Source organism: Ornithorhynchus anatinus, chromosome X1 (genome assembly GCF_004115215.2).
Source record: "Ornithorhynchus anatinus isolate Pmale09 chromosome X1, mOrnAna1.pri.v4, whole genome shotgun sequence".
NCBI classification, from domain to species: Eukaryota; Metazoa; Chordata; class Mammalia; order Monotremata; family Ornithorhynchidae; genus Ornithorhynchus; species Ornithorhynchus anatinus.
This window is the reverse complement of record NC_041749.1, coordinates 14759160-14783700: the sequence shown is the minus strand read 5'-3', so window position 1 is coordinate 14783700 and position 24541 is coordinate 14759160. Positions and strand designations below refer to the sequence as shown.

The following is a 24541-nucleotide window of genomic DNA, read 5'->3' as shown; positions in this document are numbered from 1 at the left end:
TCCCCAGTCACTCAGTACAGCGCACTGGATTCAGTAAATATCATTACTATCACTAATTCCCCTTGCTTGGTATCCTTCAGAAATCAAGCACTGGGTATGCTGGATTGTCATTTCAGAATACCTTGCCCTCTGATGACCACAATAAATATGGAAGCTAAAGTTGTTAAATCGTGGCTTTTCTGATCCAAGCCTTTCCGGGAAGGAAATATGAAAATAGTAATATTCGATTGCAAAATAAAAAGGAAGTGTGCAAGCCTTCCTTTCTAAAAGAAGAACATTGCTCAGGGAGAACAAATGAACTATTAGAAGTCTTACTAGATGAATATTAGACAACTGGACTGTTAGAACAAGGAACTATTAGATGATGAGAAAGAACTCAAGCACTTAAAAGGAAATGCTTCATAGGTTCAGTACAATCTCAGGTAGGTAAGACACTTTAATATAAATCATAGAAGCATAACTGTCCATTGACTGGTCCATCCAGCCCAGGATTGTTTCTATAAGAGGTGCATGAAAGAATACTTGAAGGAACAGTTTGATGATTCCTCACTCTAGGCTCACTCTAGGCTTCAAGGCTCTCCATCACCTTGCCCCTTCCTACCTCTCCTCCCTTCTCTCTTTCTACCGCCCACCCTGCACGCTCCTCTCCTCTGCCGCCCACCTCCTCGCCGTCCCTCGGTCTCGCCTATCCCGCCGTCGACCCCTGGGTCACGTCCTCCCGCGGTCCTGGAACGCCCTCCCTCCTCACCTCCGCCAAACTGATTCTCTTTCCCTCTTCAAAACCTTACTTAAAAATCACCTCCTCCAAGAGGCCTTCCCAGACTGAGCTCCTCTTCCCCCTCTACTCCCTCTGCCATCCCCCCTTTACCTCTCCGCAGCTAAAGCCTCATTTTCCCCTTTTCCCTCTGCTCCTCCACCTCTCCCTTCCCATCCCCACAGCACCGTACCCGTCCGCTCAACTGTATATATTTTCGTTACCCTATTTATTTTGTTAATGAATTGTACATCGCCTTGATTCTATTTAGTTGCCATTGTTTTTACGAGATGTTCTTCCCCTTGACGCTGTTTAGTGCCATTGTTCTCGTCTGTCCGTCTCCCCCGATTAGACTGTAAGCCCGTCAAACGGCAGGGACTGTCTCTATCTGTTGCCGACTTGTTCATCCCAAGCGCTTAGTACAGTGCTCTGCACATAGTAAGCGCTCAATAAATACTATTGAATGAATGAATGATTGCACTTTGGACCACCACTCTAAGGGTTATGGAATTCTCCTTGATGATCCTTACTTTTCCCTCCCATTATCCAATATGTTTGTGTCACACATGGATTTTCCAAATCTTTCTGGAAACTATTTCCTCCCTGCAAAACTTGCAGAGGTTATAAATTCTATATGCTGTGAAAAAAAGGTAGTGATGATGATTCTGCAGTTACCAGAGTTAGATGCAAAAGAACCAAACAGTGAAGGAAAACTCTTCAGCCACTATTAATTTTATAACTTTAAGGTGACTCAAGATTAGAGAGAGGTTGGAGACCACTGCAAACTCCTTGAGCTGTGTTTCTCATCTGAGCGAAGTCAAGTTCAATCCCAAAAGGGGGACAAACATCCATGAACAGTAATTAGGCAAGAAATGGGCTTTTTATTCAGAAAGCCAAGGTTAAGAGCCAGGGGCCAATAGTGAACACATTTAAAAAGACTCAGTCACTAAGGAAAAAGACACTACTGATGATTGATTTTGCACTCTCTCTGTGATCATTAAAACTTTTCTGCTTGCAACTGGTTGTGTCCTGCAGTGGTGAATGGCACATGCAGGTGAATGAGTCAAGGCTGGAAAAACTTACTTGGAGCTGGAGGAGTAAATGTCTCACCTATCTCTGCTCCTAGTATTTTTTTAAATTCAATCTTGGCTGAGGTCTCATCAAACAACTCTTGTGTAACTGCATGCAAAATAACAAACAGGAAATATGATATCTTCTTTTCTTTTATATTCTCCTTTCCACTAAGCTTCTCTCCATACTCTTGGGGTCTTCTTGATGGCACAGAAGCTGCTGTTCCCAGAAACTGGAGACGTATGAGGTAAGGAGAATCAATATGTTAAACCTCACCTTCCTAGAACATTTCTTCTCTATCCTAACATGAATCGATTTCTTAGCCTGGCAGGAGAGTTTGTGTACACTGATTAAGCTTAGAGTTACACCTTGCAGGACTACCTGTAATGGAAAGGTCTAAGCCGAAGTGTCATACAAAGTTGATTCACCTGTGCTGGTTAGCAGTGGTATGGGAAAGAGTCAAAGGCAGATTATCAAGTATTCAAGACGTTAATCAAAGGCAATGGCAGACACTCGACTCTTTTTTAAGGTGCGGAAGAAGGCAGTGGTAAACTACTTCAGTATCTTTACCAAGAAAATTCTGAAGACAAACACCGGAATGATTTTATGACAGAAAATGGTATGCTCTGGAGAGTCTGTGTCATGGAGTTGCTATGGATCGGAAATGATTCAATGACATTTCGATCCTAATATGCCAACTGGGGCTTCTTCAGAGACAAAGCAAAAGGAGAAGGAAAGAACAGAGAAAATTTAAAGGAGGATACTGAAATTCGAAGTCTGACATGGGGTCCTGAAGTGTTTGCAGTAGAGATTGAGTGTTTTGATCAATCAGTGGTATTTATTGAGAATTTACTGTGTGAAAAACATTGAATTCAGTGTTCGAGAGATTACAATACAGTTAGCAGATATGAACCTTGCCCATTTTCCAAGGAAATGGATTTTCCTATGTTATCAGAAGAGGTAGGAACCAGGGACACATGTGTGTTTTATTCTCAGCTTTCATTTTTCTTAATAATCTTTTCTCCACCTTTCCCTTCCACGAAGAAAAGCTGGGCAGTAGGATTGCGGATTCCTTGCTTTTATACTTCAATAAAAGTGTTTTTTCATTCTTCTGCTATTCAGTTCTCTGACTGGTAGACACTTCCCCATAGCTGTACAGAAGCTCTTTTTGATTAAAAGATAAAAATGATATATGATCTGAGGCAAAGAACTCCAACTCATGGAATGTACTGTCAAGTTTAATAGAAAATAATGTATAGTAGATGTGCTTGTTTTTCCTTAAGGACAGCTGGGAAAAACAAACACATCTACTATGCATTATTAACTGCTTAGTACTACAGTGCTTTGCACATAGTAAACACTCTGTAAATGATATGATTGAAGGAATGAATTATTGTCTAACAAACCTTCAAAAAACAAACTAAAAAATAAAACATTAAAATGTAAATGTAATTTTTTGAGAAAGTTTCCTCATAAGTCCAAACAATCCTTTCAGCCAGAAGTAATTAATTTCAAAAGTGAGATGGCCTGAACTAAATCTCTTTTGGGGATGGGGACATCCAGGAAGGGTGGAATTGAGCTAGGGAACCCCCTTGTTCACAAACCCCTCAAGCAGTGCCAAGGCTGAGTGGAGAAATGGGTGGCATTCCAGAGCTGGACAGAGCTTGGGAGACTTGGGTTCCAATCCAGGCAAAGCTGTTTACTCATTCACCTGGATTTTCCCCTCCACAACAGTGATAGGGCAGAGTGGGACACTGTAGAAAGTAAATGCTCAGTAAATATTACGGATTGACTAGAAAAATAGTTAAACCTGGAGTCGGACATTGTAGCTACATGTCTGGTTCCCAGGAAAAAGAGGAAGCAACTTGCAGGCCGAGATGGCTCCCCTTGAGGCCCAAACCCTGGTGTTTCTGGACTACTGATCCAAGCCCTTTTAGGGGTACTTGTATGTTCTCTGGGGTGAGAGCTCCTTTCAGCAGGCTGGCTCTGGCACAGGACCCCTCTCTGATGGCAACTCTCTAACCCCCTAAACAAGCCCACATGTACCGGATCCAGCCCTCCCCTCCTCTTTTACCTTCTCTTCTCCTATGCATACACGTACTTGCTACTGGTTGGAAAATCAGTTTAATTATTTGACCTGGGACAAACCGTTTCCCCACCTGACACATCAGTTTCCTCACTGTGCTCTTGATCCAAGACTCGCTTCATTTTAAAATAAATGGCAATGAGCCAATAGGACCTGATGGGTTTGGACATGGTCCTCTGATCTGTAAATAGATTGCTTAAGGATTTCTGTATTGGATAGTGTGTTTGGATTGGCTCTCATAATTTTGAAGTAACAAACCCGAGGATAAAATTACCTGTGCACTAAAAGATATAGAAACTTTCTTCCTGAGAACTCAAAATCCTTTCATATCTGATGAGAAGGAGTGTGGCTCAGTGGAAAGAGCCCAGACTTGGGAGTTAGAGGTCGTGGGTTCTAATCCCAGCTCCACAGCTAGTCAGCTGTGTGACCTTGGGCAAGTCACTTAACATCTCTGTGCCTCAGTTACCTCATCTGTAAAATCGGGATGATGACTGTGAGCCCTATGTGGCACAACCTGATTACCTTGTATCTACCCCAGCACTTAGAACAGTGCTTGGCACATAGTAAGCACTTAACAAATACCACATTATTATTATTATTTTGACCTCAACATCCCAATGTGATTTGGAGCATAAGACAGTAAATAATGCCCTCCTATGTTCTTCCAGCTATGGATTCTATCTCCAACAGTGGCATTATAGGAAAACCAAAGGAACAATGTGATGGTTTCCTTACTTGAGAGCCATCCTCACAGTTATGGAGGGGCCAGTGAATATCCCCAACTGTTTCTTTTAATGACATATCATCCAAACCCTTCCTGAACCTATTGATAGTTACTAGTGTCACAGCTTCTTGTGTAGTGGCAAGAGTAGTAATAGTAATACTATTTATTGAGCACCCACTGGGGGGAATCCATTGTCTGAACTTTTGGGAAAGTAAAACAAATGCATGAGACACATTAGGGTACTCTAATGGAAGAGACAGAAATGTTTACATACTGAGTAATCAGAACCTGAACAGCAGAATGCACAATTGATTATGCATACAGACACAAATGTTGTTTAAAGAAAGTATAAATAATTATGCAAGTACCAGGAGGAGCTCTTGGGTGTTATGGGATTTGATGAAGAACAATTCCATGTCTCTCCCCTGCCCTCAGCTCCAGCCTGTTTCTGCCCGTTCCCCTCTTTCACCTGTGGTATTGAGTCATTGGGGCCCAGGGGGTGGTGGGAGACTCAGGGACATGGGAGGGGGAGCTGCAGTGCCCTCTTGGGGGATACTGAAAGTTTAATGTGAAACAAGGACTGTGTTCAAACTGTTTATCTTAGTCCTTCATGCAGTGCTTGGAAGATAACCACTTAACAAATCCCATGGTTATTATTATTATCATTACTATTATTTTTAGGTCCCCCCCAGCCACCATACAGAGAAAGATCTGGTGGCACAATCCCTGGATGCCCCCAGACTTACTGGGTGACATTGGGCAGACAATTAGCTTCCTGAAATCAGGAGTGGTGGAGGGACCTTCCCACATTTTCGCTACCTCCCAGGGATGGTGGGAGCTTGGAGAAGTAATAACTGGGCAAGATGGTCTGGGTTTCTGGCTCTTTGGAGGAAACGTTTTATAGAGATGCAAGTTAAAATCGATATCCCTTCACCCCTGCACATGGATATTTACTCAATATTCACTCCACACTTAATCCCACAGCACTTCCGTCCATATCCATAATTTATTTTAATGTCTGCCTCCCACCTCTAATCTGTAAACTCCTTGTAGACAGGGAATGTGTTAACCAACTCTTCTGTATTGTACTTCCCCAAGTACTTAGTAAAGTGCTCTTAACACAGTCAGAACTCTGATCAATAAATAAGATTGATTGATTGCTTGGTACCATGTTATGGGAAACAGCATGGACTAGTGGAAAGAGCATAGACCTGGGAGGCAGAGGACCTGGATTCTAATTCTGCCTTTCGCAGTTCCCTCTGTGTGACCTCAGACTAGCCACTTAACTTCTCTATGCATCCGTTTTCTCACCTGCAAAATGACAATTCAATACCTATTCTCCCTCCCACTTGGAGTGTGAGTCCCATGTGGGCCAGGGACTGTCTCCAATCTGGTTATTTTGTATGTAGACTGTAAGTTCTTTATGGGCAGGGAACATGTCTACCCACTCTATTGTACCACACTCTCCCACGTGCCTAGTACAGTGCTCTACACATAGTAAGTGCTCAATAATAAGAATAAAAATAATAATTATGGTATTTGTTAACCAATTACTACGTACCTCAAGCACTATTCTAAGTACTGGAATAAATACAGTGGATTGATTCGTCTACCTCAACACTTAGTTCTTAGTTGTACTTAGAAGTACAAAGTTAAGAGAATTTCCCAAGAAGTCACAGGGATTCAGTAATAATAATAATAATGTCGGTATTTGTTAAGCGCTTACTATGTGCCAAGCACTGTTCTAAGCGCTGGGGTAGACAGAGGGGAATCAGGTTGTCCCACGTGGGGCTCACAGTCTTCATCCCCATTTTACAGATGAGGTAACTGAGGCACCGAGAAGTGAAGTGACTCGCCCACAGTCACACAGCTGGCAAGTGGCCGAGCCGGGATTCGAACTCATGATCTCTGACTCCAAAGCCCGTGCTCTTTCCACTGAGCCACACTGCTTCTCTCAGTAGTAATCAGGATTGGTCATTCTCTGGACTTGTTTTTTTTTTTTTTTTTTACACTTGCAGCCTTCGTGACCCAGGACCAAACCCTGCCATCCCCAGGAGACAGAATCCTGGGCCATCAAGAGACCATGGTCTGATTCAGTAACGGCATGGTTTATGGTCTCCCACTAAGCTTGTCCTGCCCTAGGGAGACCTAGTCAGATCTGTCACACATTAGTTTCTCTTCTAACTAGTATCAATTCTAACCAGTTCAGTTGGGCTAGAAGGAAGAATGACAAGGAAAATGGATTGATTGTGAAATGCTCTGCAAATAGGTTAGAGTTTACTTAACAGCACTGGCCACTGAATATTTCAACATCCGTGCATATCATTCTGAAGAATGATGGAAAGCCTTTGCAGTTAATTTCTAGCCATTCACCAGCTATACTTAATTCCAACTACTCATACTTGTACATACATACCTATGCACACAAACACACACACATACACTTTCACAGTTGCATTTCATTGTGGTTCCAACCCTCAAATGTCACTTGACTGTACTTCCTCTGTATTAAATAGGGACCTAACACTCCTTGAGCATTATAATCTATGAAATACAAACACTAGTTTCAGTGCCAACAAAACTTTACAGGAGTAGAACCAGAGAATCAGGTAGGGGGAAGGCAAGGAGAGGAAAGAGTGTCAGCTTTTTCTACCTCTCTACAGAAGAGATTTTTAAAGGGAAAGTGCCATTCTTCATTCTGCAGGACTTGTCTGTCACGACTAGAGGCACTGTGGCTTGGGGACCAAGCCCCAGGCTAGTTTTTACCAACAGTCAGTCAATCATATTTACTGAATGCTGTGTGCAGAGCACTGTACTAAGCACTTGGGAGAGAACAATACAACAACAGACACATTTCCTGTCTACAGCAAGCTTACAGTCTAGAGGTGGAGAAAGACAGTAACAATGTCTGTATTGAAGAAAGTGTGGCATAGTGGCTGGAGCCCAGGCCTGGGAATTGGAAGGTCATGGGTTCTAATCCTTGCTTGGCCATTTGACTGCAGTGTGACCTTGGGCAAGTCACTTCACTTCTCTGAGCCTCTGTTCACTCATCTGTAAAATGGTGATTAAAACTGTGAGCTCCAGGTGGGACAGGGACCATCCGACCTGATTTGGATGGATCAGCTCTTAGAACACACAGAGCTTGACACATACTGTAATAATTATCATTATTATAAATGAATGAATTACAGATATATACATAAGTGCTGTGTGGCTGGGAAGGGGGATGAATAAAGGGAGCAAGTCAGGGTGATGCAGAAGAGAGTGTGAGAAGAGGAAAGGAGGGCTTAGTCAGGGAAAGCTTCTTGGAGGAGATGTTTCTTCAATAGGGCTTTGAAGAAGGGGGAGAGTAATTGTCTGCTGGATATGAGGAGGGAGGGTGTTCCAGGCCAGAGGCAGGACGTGGGTGAGAAATGGGCAGCAAGATAGATGAGATCAAAGTAGGGTGAGAAGGTTAGCATTAGAGGAGCAAAGTGCGCAAGCTTGGAGGAGAGAAGCAAGAGAGTAGTGAGGAGAGGAAGGAGGGGGCAAAGTGATTGAGTGCTTTAAAGCCAATGGTGAGGAGTTTCTGTTTGATGCAGAGGTGGATGGGCAACCACTGCAGTTCCTTGAGGAGTGGGGAAACATGGCCTGAATGTCTTTGTAGAAAAAATGATCTGGGCAGCAGAGTGAAGTATGGATGAGAGTGGGGAGAGACAGGAGGCAGGGAGGTCCTTGGTGTTCTCCTGTAGCTTGTTTTCCCAGTGCACTTCTGTATTCAATCACAAAGTCACATCCCTAGCTTCTGATTCTTGCGGTCCCTTCATACATCCTGTATAATATGAGTAATGGCTTTTAAGCACTTACATATGCCAAGCACTGTTCTAAGCACTGGGGTAGATACAAGGTAATCAGGTTGATCCACGTGGGGCTCAGTTTCAATCCCCATTTTACAGATGAGGTAACAGAGGCACAGAGAAGTTAAGTGACTTGCCCAAAGTCACACGGTTGACAAGTGGTGGAGCCGGGATTAGAACCCATGACCTCTGACTCCCAAACCCGTGCTCTTTCCACTGAGCTGCGCTGTGGCTTAATGGTTTCTCTGTATCAATAGCCTAGAGCAGCGCTAGATAGAAACTGGAGGGAAAAAGCCAATATATGGCCATGATTTGGACATGATGCAATGAGTTTCTGCTAAGCAATGTCTTCCGGCTGCATTTCAATGTGTTTTGTATTAGAAACTGGGAAGCAGCGTGGTCTAGTGTAAAGAGCACAGGCCTGGGAGTCAGAGGACCTGGGTTCTAATCCCAGTTCTGCCATTTGCTTGGGCAAGTCATTTCACTTCTCTGTGCCTCAGTTTCCTCATCTGTAAAATGGTGATTCAAATCCTGTTCTCCCTTCTACTTAGAATATGAGCCCTATATGGGGCAGGATTTTGTCTGACCTGGTTAACTCATATCTACACAAGCACTTAGATCAGAGTTTGACAGAGAGTAAGCACTCAAATACCATAAAAAAACCCAGAATTGGTTGACTTGTTCCCTACCCACAAGTCACACACATTCAAAAGCTACTATACAGCTATTGCTGGCCTGTTTGCTTTTGTTATTGTCTCTCAGCTTCCAGGAGATATGCCACATTGCCTGAGACTCTTTTTATACTTTGAGGCGCTTCTTCTTCTGTCCTCCTTGTTTATGGCTTTCCACACCCACTCACATTCACACTTCCTCTCACCAACAGCCGCTGTTTGGGTATCCTACGGTGATCTGTTTTCTTTGTATCCCACCCTGAGAAGATAAATATGCCCTCTTTCTGTACATCTGACAGACCACAACCCTCCCCATTCTCAAAACCCTCCTAAAATCCCCTCCAACCAGCTTTCCTCTATTTATTTCCCAGCACCATGAGCTACATCATCCCTTTTGCTAACTCTAGCACTTACGAACTTATCTATCCCTTCCTCGGATGTGTACTCAATTATTTATTTTGATCATTGTAGTTATAATCATTTTTGTGTTTGTCTCTTCTGTTAAATTGTAAGCTTCTTAAAGGCAAGAGCTGTGTCATATCATGATTCTGTACTTTCCAAACACCTAGCTGTTCACACCACAATGAAAGGCCTAGTCAGTCAGTCAACCTTATGTACTGAGCACTCTGTGTAGAGTTCTGTACTAAGTGCTTGGGAGAGTACAATATAATAGACACATTCTCTGCCCATAACAAACATACAGTCTAGAGGGAGAGACAAACATATAAATAAATAAAATTACAGATATGTACCTAAGTGCTGTGGGGATGAATAAAGGAAGTAAGTCAAGGCAATGCAGAAGGGAGTGGGAGAAGAGGAAAGGCAGGATTAGTTAGATGGCCTCTTGGAGGAGATGTGCCTTCAGTAAGGCTTTGAAGCAGTAGGGGAGTAATTGTCTTTTGGATTTGAGGAGAGAGGGCAGAGGCAGAGGCAGGATGTGGGTGAGAGGTCGTTGGTGAGATAGATGAGATTGAGGTACATTGAGAAAGTTGGCATCAGAGGAGCAAAGTGTGCAGCCTGGATTGTAGCAGGAAAGTAGTGAGGTGAGGCAGGAGGGGGCAAGATGATTGAGTGCTTTAATGCCGATGGTAAGGAGTTTCTGTTTGATAGTGGATAGGGCATAAGTCAGAGTCAGAAGGACTTGGGTTCTAATCCCAACTCCATCACTTCTCTGCTCTTGACCTTGGGCAAATCACTGGTCTGTGCCTCAGTTACGTCATCTATCTAGTGGGGTTTAAGACTGTGAACCCCATGTGGGACAGGGATTGGGTCCAACCTGATTAGCTTATACCTACCCCAGCACTTCTTAGTACAGTTCCCGGCACACATTAAGAGAAGCAGTGTGGCTAAGTGGCAAGAGCACAGGCTTGGGAGTCAGAGGTTGTGGGTTCTAATCCTGGCTCTGCCACTTGTCAGCTCTGTGACTTTGGGCAAGTCACTTCACTTCTCTGTGCCTCAGTTACCTCATCTGTAAAATGGGGATTGAGACTGGAGAGCCCCATGTGGGGCTACCTGATAGCCCTGTATCTACCCCAGCACTTAAAACAGTGCTTGGAACATAGTAAGTGCTTAACAAATACCATCATTATCCTGCGCTTAGAACAGTGCCCAGTGCTTAAAACAGTGCTTGGCACATATTAAGCACTTAACAAATGCCATCATTATTATCATTATTACTTAACAAATACCATAAAAAGTGGGCACTCCATGAATGCTACTGATGTTTCTACTGCTATATTTTAATCATTCACTAGCAAGCACTGTTTCTACTTCCACAATCAAAGGATGAGTTGGTACTATTATCACCCTAATATCATTCTTTGGAAGGTGCTAGTGAGGAGAAATAAGCCACAGAAAAAGCAGCCTCGGCCCTGAAAAATAATAAAAAGATTTTAAAATGAAGGTTTCTTTGCGAGTTCCACAGGCGCTGTTCCCATAAAATGTCCAGAAACTAAACTTTAAAAGTTGCACACCTTCCTCACTAGATGGCACCCTTAGCTAGGAAAACAAATCACATTATTCCACGAAGGCATTTCTAAAGACTGGCAGGGGAATTAAAATTTGGGCTTCCTTTAAGGTAGCTTCTAAGAGGAAGGATGCAAGCACAGGATCTGGAGCTTGGAAGGTGGTTCTAGGGAGTGAGTTCTTTGCTGACATTTGTTTTTGCTGACTGTAAACTCGTGGGCAGGGAGTGTGTCTGTTAGATTCTCATAGTGTACTCTCCCAAGCACTTAGTACATTGTTCTGCAGACGGTAAGCACTCATAAATATGATTGACTGACTACCTGACTTCCTAAGCTGCATTAATTATAATAATAGTATTTGTTAAGCACTTAATATGTGCTAAGCACTGTACTAGGTACTGGTGCAGATACAGTGTCTGCAGATCAGACACAGTCCCTGGCCCCCATGGGGTGCAAAAACAGATTTTGTATCCCCATTTTAGAGATGAGAAAATAGACAGCGAGGAGTGAAGTGACTTGTCCAAGGTGACTGAGCAGGTAAGTGGCAGAGCCAGTATTAGAACCCAGGTCCTCTGACTCCTGTGACTGTGCTCTTTCCACTAAGCCACGCTATTTCCCTTAAAATAAATTTCTCGGCTTGGTAGTTTAATAGCACAACAGCATACTGTGATCACAGCTATGGAGCCCTGTGGCCAAGCTTCCAAAGTCTAATATTTGATCTATCTGTGCATTGATATCATGGGGGGAAGATACGAGGTTTGCTCAGGTAGCGTGAAACACTGACTGGCTCCTAGAACCACCCTGCTGCCATCATTCCTGGCATCTGCCAGTTACTCAATCAGACACATAGAACAGACTCTCACCTTGAGTCCTTGCTAGAGGTGAACCAAAACCAAGTCAGGAAGCAGATGGAGGAGGCAAGGCCAGGAGATGAGATAAGAGCCTAAAGGACAGGGAGGGATTCATTCTGGCTGCCTGTCCTTTGATGGTGAAGGAAGATAATAATAATAATAATAATGTTGGTATTGGTTAAGCACTTACTATGTGCAGAGCACTGTTCTAAGCGCTGGGGTAGACACAGGAGAATCAGGTTGTCACAGAGAACACAGGAGAAGCCTCTCAGAGATGCTGGGCCAATGCAACCCAGTTTGGCCTCCAATCTGCCCCACAGTAGGCAGGAAAGAGGACACTCGATTCTGGACCATCTCTAGAATTAGGAGCAAAAAGTCACATTGGACAGATGGTCCAAGACCTAAAAGTCAGGTGTACCACCACCTGTCCTCAGAAAAAGACAGAGCAGGGCTGCGTGAAAAGAATCATATGAAAACTCATATCTCTCATCAAACTGCGAGGCCCAACCACCAAGAGAGATGTTAGCTCCCTTATCACCCCCATTGCTGTTTTCGCACCATTCTACCTCCTCCATCCTTTTCTTTCCCTTCTTTGGAAGCCCATATCATCCACCTCTTCCACTCACTCCATATTCTAATAATAATAATAATTTTGGTATTTGTTAAGCACTTACTATGTGCTGAACACTCTTCTAAGCATTGGGGTAGATACAGGGTAATCAGGTTGTCCCATGTGAGGCTCACAATCTTAATCCCCATTTTACAGATGAGGTAACTGAGGCACCCAGAAGTTAAGTGACTTGCCCAAGGTGACACAGCTGACAAGTGGCGGAGCATGGATTAGAACCCACGACCTCTGACTCTTAAGCCCGTGCTTTTTCCACTGAGCCATGCTGCTTCTCTAGCTACTGTCATCTACCGACTTCCCTCTGTCCCTACCCCAGGTGGTGCTTACTGTGTGCAGAGCACTGTATTAAGAACTTGGCAGAGTATAATACAAGAGATTTGGTCCACAACGAGCTTACAGTCTAGAGGGGGAGATCGACATTCATGTCAATGAATAAATTTCAGATATGTATGCAAATGCTGTGGGGCTGAGGGAAGGATGCAAATTAAGCACAAGGGTTATGCAGAAGGGAGTTGGAGAAGAGGAAATGAAGGTTTATTCAGGCAAGGCCTCTTGGAGGAGATGTGGTTTTAATAAGATTTGGAAGGTGAGGTGAGTGATCGTCTGGCGGATGTGAAGAGGGAGGGCGTATTGAGTGCTCAGTAAATATCATTGATTGATTGAGTTATCATTTACTCTGCATGGAGTACTGTTGGGAAAATACAACACAAGAGTTTGCAGACGTGATCCCTGCACGCAGCGGGTTATGGTCTACCGGGGGAAACAGATATTAAAATGGATTACAGAAAGGGGAAAAAGGGATGCCAACAAAATCATTTTATGCCCTTAAAATTCAGCCCTCATCTCAATCTCATTTCAGGGATCCCGGCTCTGCCACTTGTGTGACTGTGGGCAAGTCAGTTAATTTCTCTGTGCCTCAGTTACCTCATCTGTAAAATGGGGATTAAGACTGTGAGCCTCACGAGGGACAACCTGATTACCCTGTATCTATCCCAGTGCTTAGAACAGTGCTCTGCACATAATAAGCGCTTAACAAATACCAACATTATTATTATTATTGATTCCATAATATTTGGGCCAGTCTCATCCACCACGTCCACCAAAACAAGGTTGTTGGGACTGAGGTTTTTGGGACTTGATCCTGTGGCTTGGTGTCTGAGCACTGTCTGTTCCTCAGAACAAATGGAAATCCTAGAAGGTGGTTATCCTAACTTCTGTTCAGTCATTAATTTGGTTCCTGCTCTCTTCCAAGGGTCAAGGTGCTCTGATGCCTTGTGAGAAGAGCCAGTGTGTGATATCCACTTCTTTTTCAGAGATGACAATGAGAAAACTCATCATCTGTTTGACTGTGGCTGCTATCCTGCCTATCTCCATTCTAGGGGTATGTGCTGAGCTTTACACGATCCAGACCAAATTTTTACCCAACTACAAAACCCTGATATTTCAGGACAAACACACACAATGATTAATCAAATTATACTGGGTAGACTGGGTATCAATAGTGTTTAGCAAGTTTCCCATCTGTTTATCTCGTATTTGCCCTGGTGCTTAGTTTAGAGCTCAAAATGTAGTAAACACTTAAATTCCAAGTTATTATTGTTGTTGTTATTCCAAAACAGTCACAACCATAAAACGGGGCCTATTGATGAGGCACAGTAATCAGCCCAGGCTGAAAATCTGAATGAAAGCAGCATTCAATGACTCTTATACAGGAACGTGGGAAAGTAGGGTGGGATTAAAGGCCCCGGGGGCTCTGATTCTGAGGACATGAATCCTGGAGATCCTGAGGCCTCTGTACTGACACCACTCCAGTACATGCTGAGTTGGCACACTTAGTCCCACTGTAGACAGGCTTCTTGACCAAAACCTTTTCCCATTCTCTTTCAAGATTATATCCCTTCCAATGGCTCTGCTGTTAATCACTGCTAAAAGTCTTGTGGGAAATTGGGCAAGACAGGCCATTAATCTAAATGTTATTAGAGTTATATGCAGGATTCAACAGCAGCTGGGAAAATGTAGATTCCCTCATCTGCAAATTACTGAAACAAGAGAAACCACGATGCCCTTCAAAGCAGGCTTGCAGTCATTCACATAGTCAACTGACTACTTTCATGTCTACTGGGTTGAAGGTTGAGCTGTTTAAAAATAACAGCAATCTAAAACTGGTAAATTATCTCATTTTCTTTACAAGGCCACTTGAGGACTTTCATGCAGACATCATGGCTGCCATTAATGCTGCTGCCCTTTCACTTTAAATGAAGAGCCTGGTTTGTACAGGCCAGCAATTTTTCCATCACTACTTCAGGCCATAAAAAAAGGAACCCCATCATTTCAAGTTACAGAGCTCTGAGCTATTTAAAGGTGGCACTGGTGGAGGAAGAGTATGGGGATGGACAGGGTAGTCATATACCTCTTCCTATCACTCTCTACTACATGTCTCTTCCCCCTAGCTTGTCTGTCTTAATTTTCCTCCTCCTCCATTTTAGTCCAAACTGTTGGGCAGGAGATGGGAAGGTGATGGGGATTGGGCAGACAGATGACAAGGGTGGGGACTTCAGGGAATTGAGGAAGCTAATTTTGAAAAGTGGCAGTCACCAAAGGGATATAAAGCAAAAGGCAAGTAGTGAGCTACCCCATGATCCTGAGGTGGGTGTGAGGAGGAAGAAAAAGGAGATTGCAGCTTTCTGAGGTCTTATATTTAAAGGAGGTTCTTGGGAAATTTCTTCTAAGGACCAGGGCTTTCCAATTTTTGATCGTTGTCCACAGCCATCCTGCAACTGCCCCTCTGGCAGAGCACTTGGAGGCCGCTGTCTTGCTCTCTTACCATCTGAAGCCAGCCCTGCTCTTCACCCAGCAAGTTTCTCAGGAACTCTGCTTTGCCTCTTCAGCCCACAATGTTCTCTGAGAAACCCTGCTGTAGAGGGAAGGGCATAGAGAGAGTGCACTTCTCACTTAATCTGTTGAGTAATTGGGAAGCAGCATGGACTAGAGGCCTGGGAGTCAGAGGACCTATGTTTTAATCCCAACTCTGTCACTTACCTCCTCTGTGCCTCAGTTCCCTCATCTGTTCTTTCTTAGATTGTGAGCCTCAGGTGGGATCTGATTATCTCATGTCTTGTATCTTGTAGAAGCAGCATGGCTTAGTGGAAAGAGCATGGGCTTGGGAGTCAGAGGTTGTGAGTTCTAATCCCGGCTCTGCCACTTGTCAGCTATGTGACTTTGGGAAAGCCACTTAATTTATCTGAGCCTCAGTTACGTCATCTGTAAAATGGAGTTTAAGGCTGTGATCCTCACGTGGGACAACCTGATTACCTGTATCTACCCCAGTATTTAGAACAGTGCTTGGCATGCAGTAAACATTTAACAAATACCATTATTATTATTATTGTATCTACCCCAGTGCTTGGCACATAGTAAGTGCTTAACAAATACCACTATTATTATCATGGCTAACAGTGATAATAATAATAATAACAAAAATAATAATAATGAGTGGGTCTGTGTAAGAAAGGAGATCCTGAATGCTAGAGGAGATTTACTTTCACTGAAAATTTTTGGGAAAGGTTTGGGTGATAACAGGACTCCAGAACCAAGCAATGCAAAGCTAAGATTCACAGAGTTATTTCACTGTAACAGGTTGGCCCACCTAGAGTCCCATATGAAGCCATTTCCACTGTAGCTACCAGGGTCCAGCAGGAGATTGTGAACAAGCACAATACCCTCAGGAGACTTGTGGAGCCACCAGCTAAAAACATGCTGAAAATGGTAAGAGATTCCCTTAAAAAGCTGCCCTTTAGTATTTGTCATTATGTTCTTCATTAGTGAAAGCAGCAGGAATAGCAGTAACAGCTGTACTAATATTTAGCTCACCTTTGTCCAACAACTGTACCAGGTGCTGAGCGGAATTACAAAGTAAAGAGCCCTACTGTTGAAGAATTTTAAACATGTGGATGAGGGGCAATTCACAGAAAATATGAAATATATTCACAAAGGCATAGATCTGTCTATACATAAGTGTTGGGGATGGAGTGATAAATTCATTCATTCAATCATATTTATTGAGCGCTTACTGTGTGCAGAGCACTGTACTAAGCATTTGGAAAGTACAGTTCAGCAACAAATGAATGGTGGGAATCTTTGATGGAAGGAGTATGGCCTAGTGAAAAGAACACGGGCCTGGGAGTCAGAGGATCTGGGTTCTAATCCTACCCGTGCCACTTGCCGGCCATACGACTGTGATACTTAATAATAATGTTGGTATTTGTTAAGCGCTTACTATGTGCAGAGCACTGTTCTAAGCACTGGGGTAGACACAGGGGAATCAGGTTGTCCCACGTGGGGCTCACAGTCTTCATCCCCATTTTACAGATGAGGGAACTGAGGCACAGAGAAGTTAAGTGACTTGCCCACAGTCACACATCTGACAAGTGGCAGAGGGGGATTTGAACTCATGACCTCTGACTCCAAAGCCCGTGCTCTTTCCACTGAGCCACGCTGTTCTTTGTGCTTTAGTTTCCTCATCTGCAAAATGGGGATTCAATGCCCGTTCTTTCTCTTAGATAGTACTCCCCATGTGGGACGAGGACTATGTCCAAACTAATTAACTTGTAATTACTCCAGCACTTAGAACAGTTTTTGGCCCCAGGAAGTGCTTAACAAATGCCGTTATTATGGGGCAACAGGGATTAGGCAAGGCAAGTGATGCCACATGGAGATCTTTGAATAGTGATAATTTTCAAAAGAAGCAGTTATCAACATTTTTCACCTTGCATCCACTCTGAGGATTTCCTTCCATCCTTCCAATCCCTAAATCACCCCCTATATCACCCATAAACACAAACTTTTAAACCCATCCTCCCTCAATTTGTCTCCCTCTTCATTCCCTCTAGAGTGTAAGATCCTTGTGAGCAGTGAACATTTCTACCAACTGTACTGTAGTTTCCCTAGTGCATAGTACAGTGCTCTGCACACAGTAAGTGTTCAATAAATACCACTGATTGATCGACTAATACAGCAGGAGAGCTTCAAGGGCTCAATGGGATGCCGACAACCAAAACAGACATTCACTGACTTAGTCACAAGATGGCAACATGTGCACAAGGCATCGAACATTTTTCTTTCTAATTCAAGGAAAATGGAATCCATGCCTATGTCTGTACAGGGCACGAAGCTTTTTAAAAATGTTTTTTATACAATTTGAATCAGGGTCACTTTTGGGGGGCGGACTCCCAGATTTAACACCACGTTTCTATTTGCAATTTCTTAAAGTCATTGCAGCGGAGACACTCTCAGAGGTACATTGTGGTTTACCCCCAAAGTGTCCGGAGTGATTTCTACCACCATTCCTTGACTCTTAGAATTTTTCATTCATTCATTCATTCATTCATTCATTCATTCAGCGCTTACTGGGTGCAGAGCACTGTACTACACGCTTGGAAAGTACAATTCAATTAGTCCCTCTGAAAAACTCAAGAGGTATTAGGGGGTCAGCTCACCAGTCTTTCATTACACCGACCAGATGCTGACGATGGAAGCAAATGCTAAATGCCCAGATCCCCCTCTCCACTACAACACATTTCTTCCAATTAGCAAATTCATCACACTCAGCTACCTCAGAAAATATCTTTGGTTACTGACAGATAACCCAGTAATTGCTTAGTATTTCAACTTAACAATAGCTGAAAAACACAAGACTGCATTTTTCTAAATCCAGGTCCCTTTTGGGCTCTGGGGTTTTCCTGAATTTCCTAGTCCCGTCCTCATTTTCCAATCCCACTCCTGAAATGACTGGCAGCTTGAGGAAAATTGCTTTCCCTTTGGGAGGGTTCCTGAAGAGTGAACAGTTGGGAAATTTTAGAAATTTCTAGTGATGTCCACCTATCTATGTGAGATGGTAGCAAATGCCATTATTACTGTTATTAATATAGTCTGGTCGTCAATATACCCATGTATATATCCATATACACCCATTCCTATTGGAATCTATTTGAATTATAGCTGACCCTCACCTACAAATTAAGAGTGGTGGGAAGAGTGCCATGTAGCCATAGGAAATAGCTTGGAGCCTCACATTTATAGTAATCATAAATCCTAATCTGAGTAGAACAGCCTAGGCTTTGGGGGTTCTGTCTGCTCATTTGATGGGCTTAATATGTGACCCATAGAGAGTCTCACTTACAGATGAGGTGGTGGGATAGGATCCTTCTCTTTTCAACTTTCAACTTAATACCTCAGGGAGATTGGTCTTTAACCAACAATAAAGGAAATAAAATCTACTGAGCAAGAGACTGTTTAATTGGCCCTCAAGTTAACTCTGTGATGGATGAATATTCTTACTTTTCAATTTATAGGAGTGGAATGAAGAAGCTGCCCAAAACGCCAGATACTGGGCTGAAAAGTGTGAGGTGCAACACAGCCCTCAACCTGGAAGGCAGATTAAAGGTGCGTGGACATGGCTCACCACAAGCCTCAGAGGAAGCAGATGAATAGGGAGTGAGAGAAGAAATACAGCTGATATTTATCCCCAGCTAAATGTTAGTTTTATTTTCCTCTGGATATCATCTCTCCTGATCTCCAGAGGAAATAATCCAGAAGTGTAGATTTGGATAAAGAACTGTAATTCACCTACTTCATATCATGCTCCATTTATTTGTCCAAAATTACAGTATATTATGAGGCCATAAGGTCAACAGATGGAAACAGGCAGATCAGACTTAACTGAAGAATAAATGAATAATAAATAAAGAACCAGCCGGGTTTAGTGGAAAAAACACTGGCCTGGGAGTCAGGAGACCTGGGTTCTAATTCCACCTCCACCACTTGCCTTCCATAGGACATTGGGCAAGTCAAGTAATTTCTCTGTGCCTCAGTTTCTTCATCTGTAAAATGGGGACTAAAATCCTGCTCTTATCCTCCCTTAGACTGCGATCTCCACGTGGTTCAAAAACTGTAATTGGCCATGATACAGTAAGCGCTTAATGAATACCACAATTATTATAAATTCATGCAGTGAACAGTATCATGAAGGGTTTTTAATGCTATTTCTTAAGCACTTACTTTGTGTCAAGCATTGTTCCAAGTTCTCATATAGATACAAGCTAATTAGATTAGATATAGTCCCTGTTCCAAGTCGAGCTCACAGTCTAAGTAGGAGGGAGAAAAGGTATTGAATCCCCAATTTGCAGTTGAGGAAACGGAGGCATAGAAAAATTAACTGACTTGCCTAAGGTCACACATCAGGCGAGTGGTGGAGCCAGGATAAGAACCCAGGTTCTCTGGCTCCCAGGCCCGTGCTTTATCCATGCAGCTTCCCAGACACTAGATTTCTAGACTGTGAGCTGGTTGTGGGCAAGGAATGTGTCTATTTATTGTTATATTGTACTCTCCCAAGCTCTTAGTACACTGCTCGGCAGACAGTAAGCGCTCAATAAACACGATTGAATGAATTAAATAAATTTCTAGTGCATTTAGGATATACCTTCTATAAGCACTTCCTTCTGTTTTCCCTACCGCTGCCCTCGTGCCTGCTCTTCCGGTGTTCCCATATTTCTAGCTAATTGTCTCGTTGCCTCTAGTCTAACGGAGAACACACCCTGAGTAATTTTACTGAGAAAAATGGAGGATCACTGTCCCTAGACCCACTCCTGAATTATCTGTTAGGCAGAAGGCACTGTCTGTGGAGCAGGGGAGGATCTAAGTGCAGGCCAGTGTGGGCAGAGGCAATCCTTGGAATCCTTGGCAATAATAATAATAATAATGTTACGTTTAGGCTCTTATGTAGCCTTGCTCATCTTCTACCATAACCCAGTCTGCACATTTCTCTCCCATAACACCAATCTACTCACCATACCACATTCTCATCGGTCTTGCTTCCAACCCCTTGCCCACACCCTCCCTCTGACCTAGAATTCCCTCCCCTTTCATATCTGACAGACCTCCACTCTCCCCACCTTCAAAGTCCAACTAAAATCACAACTCCTCAAAGCCTTCATTTCCTCACATTATTTGCCCTCCCTTTTGTGTTCTTCTGCCCTTTGTCTGAAACCCTTAAGCCCTTGGTTATTCACCCCAGTCCCACAGCACTTATATACATATCCTTAATCTCTACTATTTCCCCTGTCTAGAATTTATTTTACTGTCTCCCCCATTAAATTGTAAGCTCCTTGAGGGGAGGAAACCATGTCTACCAAATCACCTTCAATGTTGTCTCCCAAGAGTTTAATACAGTGATTGATATAATTTACTGCCATAGTTGGAACTTATTGAATGCCTACTCATTGAGATGCATGGTACTTTGGACACTTGAAATTCACCTCACGCTCAGCCCCACAGCACTTATGTACATATCTGTAATTTAATTTTTCATATTAATGTCTGCCTGCCCCTCTAGCTGTAAGCCCATTCTGGGTAGGAAATTTGCCTACCAACTCTTGTTCTGTGATCTCGCAAGCACTTAGTACAGTGCTTTGCACATAGTAAGCATTCAATAAATACAGAGAGCTTCCTTTGAGAATACTATTGGTGGGAACCAGAAAGTTTAGGAAAACAAATTCAGGTCCTCAGGCATGAGGTTCCAGCTGATGCAGGTTATAACCAAGGCCTTTCCTTGCTTACAGATCATTCCTGTGGGGAAAATCTGCTGTTTGCAACCTACTCTCTGTCATGGTCAGATGCTATCCAAATCTGGTATAACGAATCCAAAAACTTCCAGTACGGAACCGGGGCAACAAAACGTGGGGCGATGGTCAGTCATTACACTCAGGTACAGTAGGCTGAGCAAGACCCTGGGGAAACACCATTCTACTCTCCCAAGTGGCTTAGTGCAGTGCTCTGCACACAGTAAGCGCTCAATAAATATGATTGAATGTTGGAGGCCAGACTGGACAGTACGGGAATCCATTCTGACCCATCCTCACGGCTCATATCTGGGATGAGGAGGTCAGCTTCGGATTTCTCCTCCGCTCTCCTGGCACTGTTTTTCTTAAATACCTTTTCTTTCCTACAGGTTTGATTCTGCTCCTTCACCACTTCTCTACCATTTATTGACCATGTGTTATGTTGAAGGAATTAAATGGCATCTCCCTTTCTAGAAGATGTGAAAAAAAACTTATTCCTCAAATTATCACCTATCCTCCCCTTAATTTAGACTCTTGTGCAGTTGCCCTTTAAAGGGACCCCACTTTGTGCCTTCCCAGTTTTTCTGGGTCTAGTTTTAAGTGTACTAACCATTGGAATATAGACTTTTGGGGAAACCTCTGAAGGCATGGATTATTAAATATTCAGATCACCTGATTCCGTCCAAATTATTTTCTGGCTTTCTTTTGATCCTGGGCACCAATTAGGTAGAGCCACTAATTTACAGAACTTCCTAATGGACAATTGGTCAATGGATCCTGAAAACAAGGCTGAAAAATATAACACTAAGGGAAACCCCGCCTGGAGGGAGATGCCATATTTTTTCTTAATAGTAGCATTCCCATTTCTTTATAATTGAATTTCCTCTTTTTATCCTTTCAGCTGGTTTGGTCCACTTCTTACCAGATTGGCTGTGGAGCAGCCAACTGCCCCAAAGAGAAGTCATTTCAGGTCCTCTTCATTTGTCAGTACTGTCATGCGTACGTATGAGCAGGTAGCCCTTCGATCCCAGCATCCCCTTCGGGTCTGCATGGGGAAAGCATAATATTTGAACATAATTTGGAGAGGAGAAAGATCCTTTTTCAGACAGACTCCCGACTGTGAGCCTGTGAGGATTAAACTAACATTAACCAACTTTGCATTCTCCTGCAGGGTTCACCTTGGGACCCTTGAAGTCAGTATGGTCACCTGATTGATGACTTCTAGGCAGTCCTCAGTGTTCAGATACCCTGGCAATGGGGATGAGGAGGGGAGAGCACAGGTCAATAACACCTCTGGGCAACAACTGCAATCATCAAGTGGCAGGGCCAATCCAGAATCACTCGGGAGGAGTCAAATCTCAGGGATCTATCACCTTGCCTCTGAAACACCAGCCTATCATTTTTCATTCCTTTCATGATACATGTGCAAAAGATCTTAGTAGGAAACACCCACACTTCTGCCATCATTAGCTTGATACTGAGTCAGATATTGTTTGTACCAATAAGACAAAGGTGTAGGTGTTTTCATCCTGCCATTAGCCTTCTTCCGTGTAGACACGGTCACCTCAATCAACATCTTCATCAAAATATCTTTAGCAAAGAGACTTTGCTAAAGAACATGACTATAGTACACTGATACCCTAATTTCCATTGAAGGATGATAGGCAAGGGTTTTCTAATTTCCCAGCAACTTTACTACCCCTGCTTAACTCCCTCCCCACTAGAAAAATAACTCCTAGTCCCTGCTCCATGATGTCCAGAAAATCCTCACTCTCCCTCCACCCCACTACTTAATTCCTCGCCAACCAATAGGACATCATTTTCTGATTCTAATGCTAGACCAAAAGGTAAAAGGGATTTCAGGGATACCATCTTTAGGGGAGTGGTACCACAATACAGCATAGAGTTGTGGTTTCAGGATGTCTTGTTAGCAGGTCTTCTAGGTAGCAGGGGACACTGTTAGCATGGTGGAACCTGAGAAAACCTTTATTTCCTACTTACAACTGTTTCCTCAGATGCCAGGTCTCCAGGAGTATTAATAACAGACATATATAGAAAGCACCCACTTCTCTAAGGAAGGGCTTACTACTGAGCATGACTTCCACCTTTATACTCAACACAAACTTACTCAATCCTTTCCTCTCCCAACCTCTTCTCGGTCTCCAAGAACATTTGGCCAGGTTAAGAAAGAGCATAGCCAGCCACCCAGGATGGCTGGCTAACTCCAAATTTCCATTAATTCTGCTTATCTTCTTGCTTGGGAAGCTTTGGTGAGTCCCGGCTTGTCAGCAGATATGGAGTTTGTTTATTCACCTAGCTGTTATGCAGGAAGTGAATGGAGCTAATGTTATTTCGTTTATAAACACACTACTTATGAATTGACACTCACCTATCCAAGTAAAGGCCAAGAACTCTGATTCCATCTTGAAAACAAAGCTGTGAGGCTACTGTCTTGGTAACGTTGTTTGGGGTTTATTGGGAAAAGATCCCTCCTTGCCAATTTCAAGGAACTATCTTGATCCAACAAAATCCTACCATTCCACCTTGTTCTGGAACTGGACTTAAGGGGCCAATAGATCTTTTTTTTTTCTCCTGAATGGGGTGATGAGATCTGAACTAAGCTATATGTGCATACCCCTTTTAGATGAGTCTTGTTTGATCACTTTTCTCTTGGTGTCCTTGTGTAGGGGAAACGATCCAGAAACAATGAATACCCCTTATAAGGTAGGGCCACCTTGTGGAGACTGCCCTAAAAACTGCAACAATCGACTTTGTAGTAAGTTTTGAACATTAATTCTTCTAGAGTGGACAGTTAATCACTGAGGCACCTAAATAATCTTTTATCCTGCCCTCAGCCACTGAGTATCTCTTGATTCTCACCTCTGATTCTATGTCACCCCTTAAGAATCAGTGGCCAACCACTAAGGGTAACCCTGAAGCACCATTTACGTGAGCATATTGCCCCTTGCGAGGAAGGAGGAAAGGGGGAGGGGAGGAAAGAAAAGAGAATGTGGTAAGCCCACAGGGCCTTCAGGAAAGAATTGCTCTTCGCTTCTTTCAACACTGCCTGTCTTTCTTCATTCTGTTTCTCCTCCTCCTCATTCTCTTCCTTTTCCTACTCCTCCTCTTTGTCTTCCTTCTCCATCTCCTTTTTCTGTTCCTTTTCTATCAGTACATAAATTCTTATGAAGAAAATTATTTATTTATGTAATGTCTGTCTCCCCATCTAGACTCTAAGTTTGTCATGGTCAGGAAATATGTCTACCAACTCTGTTGTATTGTACTCTCCCATACAGTGCAGTACTCTGCACGCAGTATGAGCTCAATAAATATAATTGATT

At 43.2% G+C, this 24541-nt stretch overlaps 1 protein-coding gene across 1 annotated transcript in view; it reads left to right on the top strand.

Annotated features, from left to right (window-relative positions):
* The window catches only part of LOC100081669 (cysteine-rich venom protein TEL1-like), a 33822-nt gene extending 9777 nt beyond the window's left edge, over positions 1 to 24045 (top strand). The window contains exons 2-9 of the mRNA XM_039910153.1: positions 6654 to 6721; positions 9234 to 9365; positions 13838 to 13966; positions 16222 to 16350; positions 18936 to 19026; positions 21201 to 21346; positions 22102 to 22199; positions 23777 to 24045. Coding sequence (XP_039766087.1) covers positions 6654 to 6721; positions 9234 to 9365; positions 13838 to 13966; positions 16222 to 16350; positions 18936 to 19026; positions 21201 to 21346; positions 22102 to 22199; positions 23777 to 23987 — 1004 coding nt within the window. The 3' untranslated portion in view covers positions 23988 to 24045. The remainder of the gene's footprint in view (positions 1 to 6653; positions 6722 to 9233; positions 9366 to 13837; positions 13967 to 16221; positions 16351 to 18935; positions 19027 to 21200; positions 21347 to 22101; positions 22200 to 23776) is intronic.
* Positions 24046 to 24541: the final 496 nt, after the last annotated feature.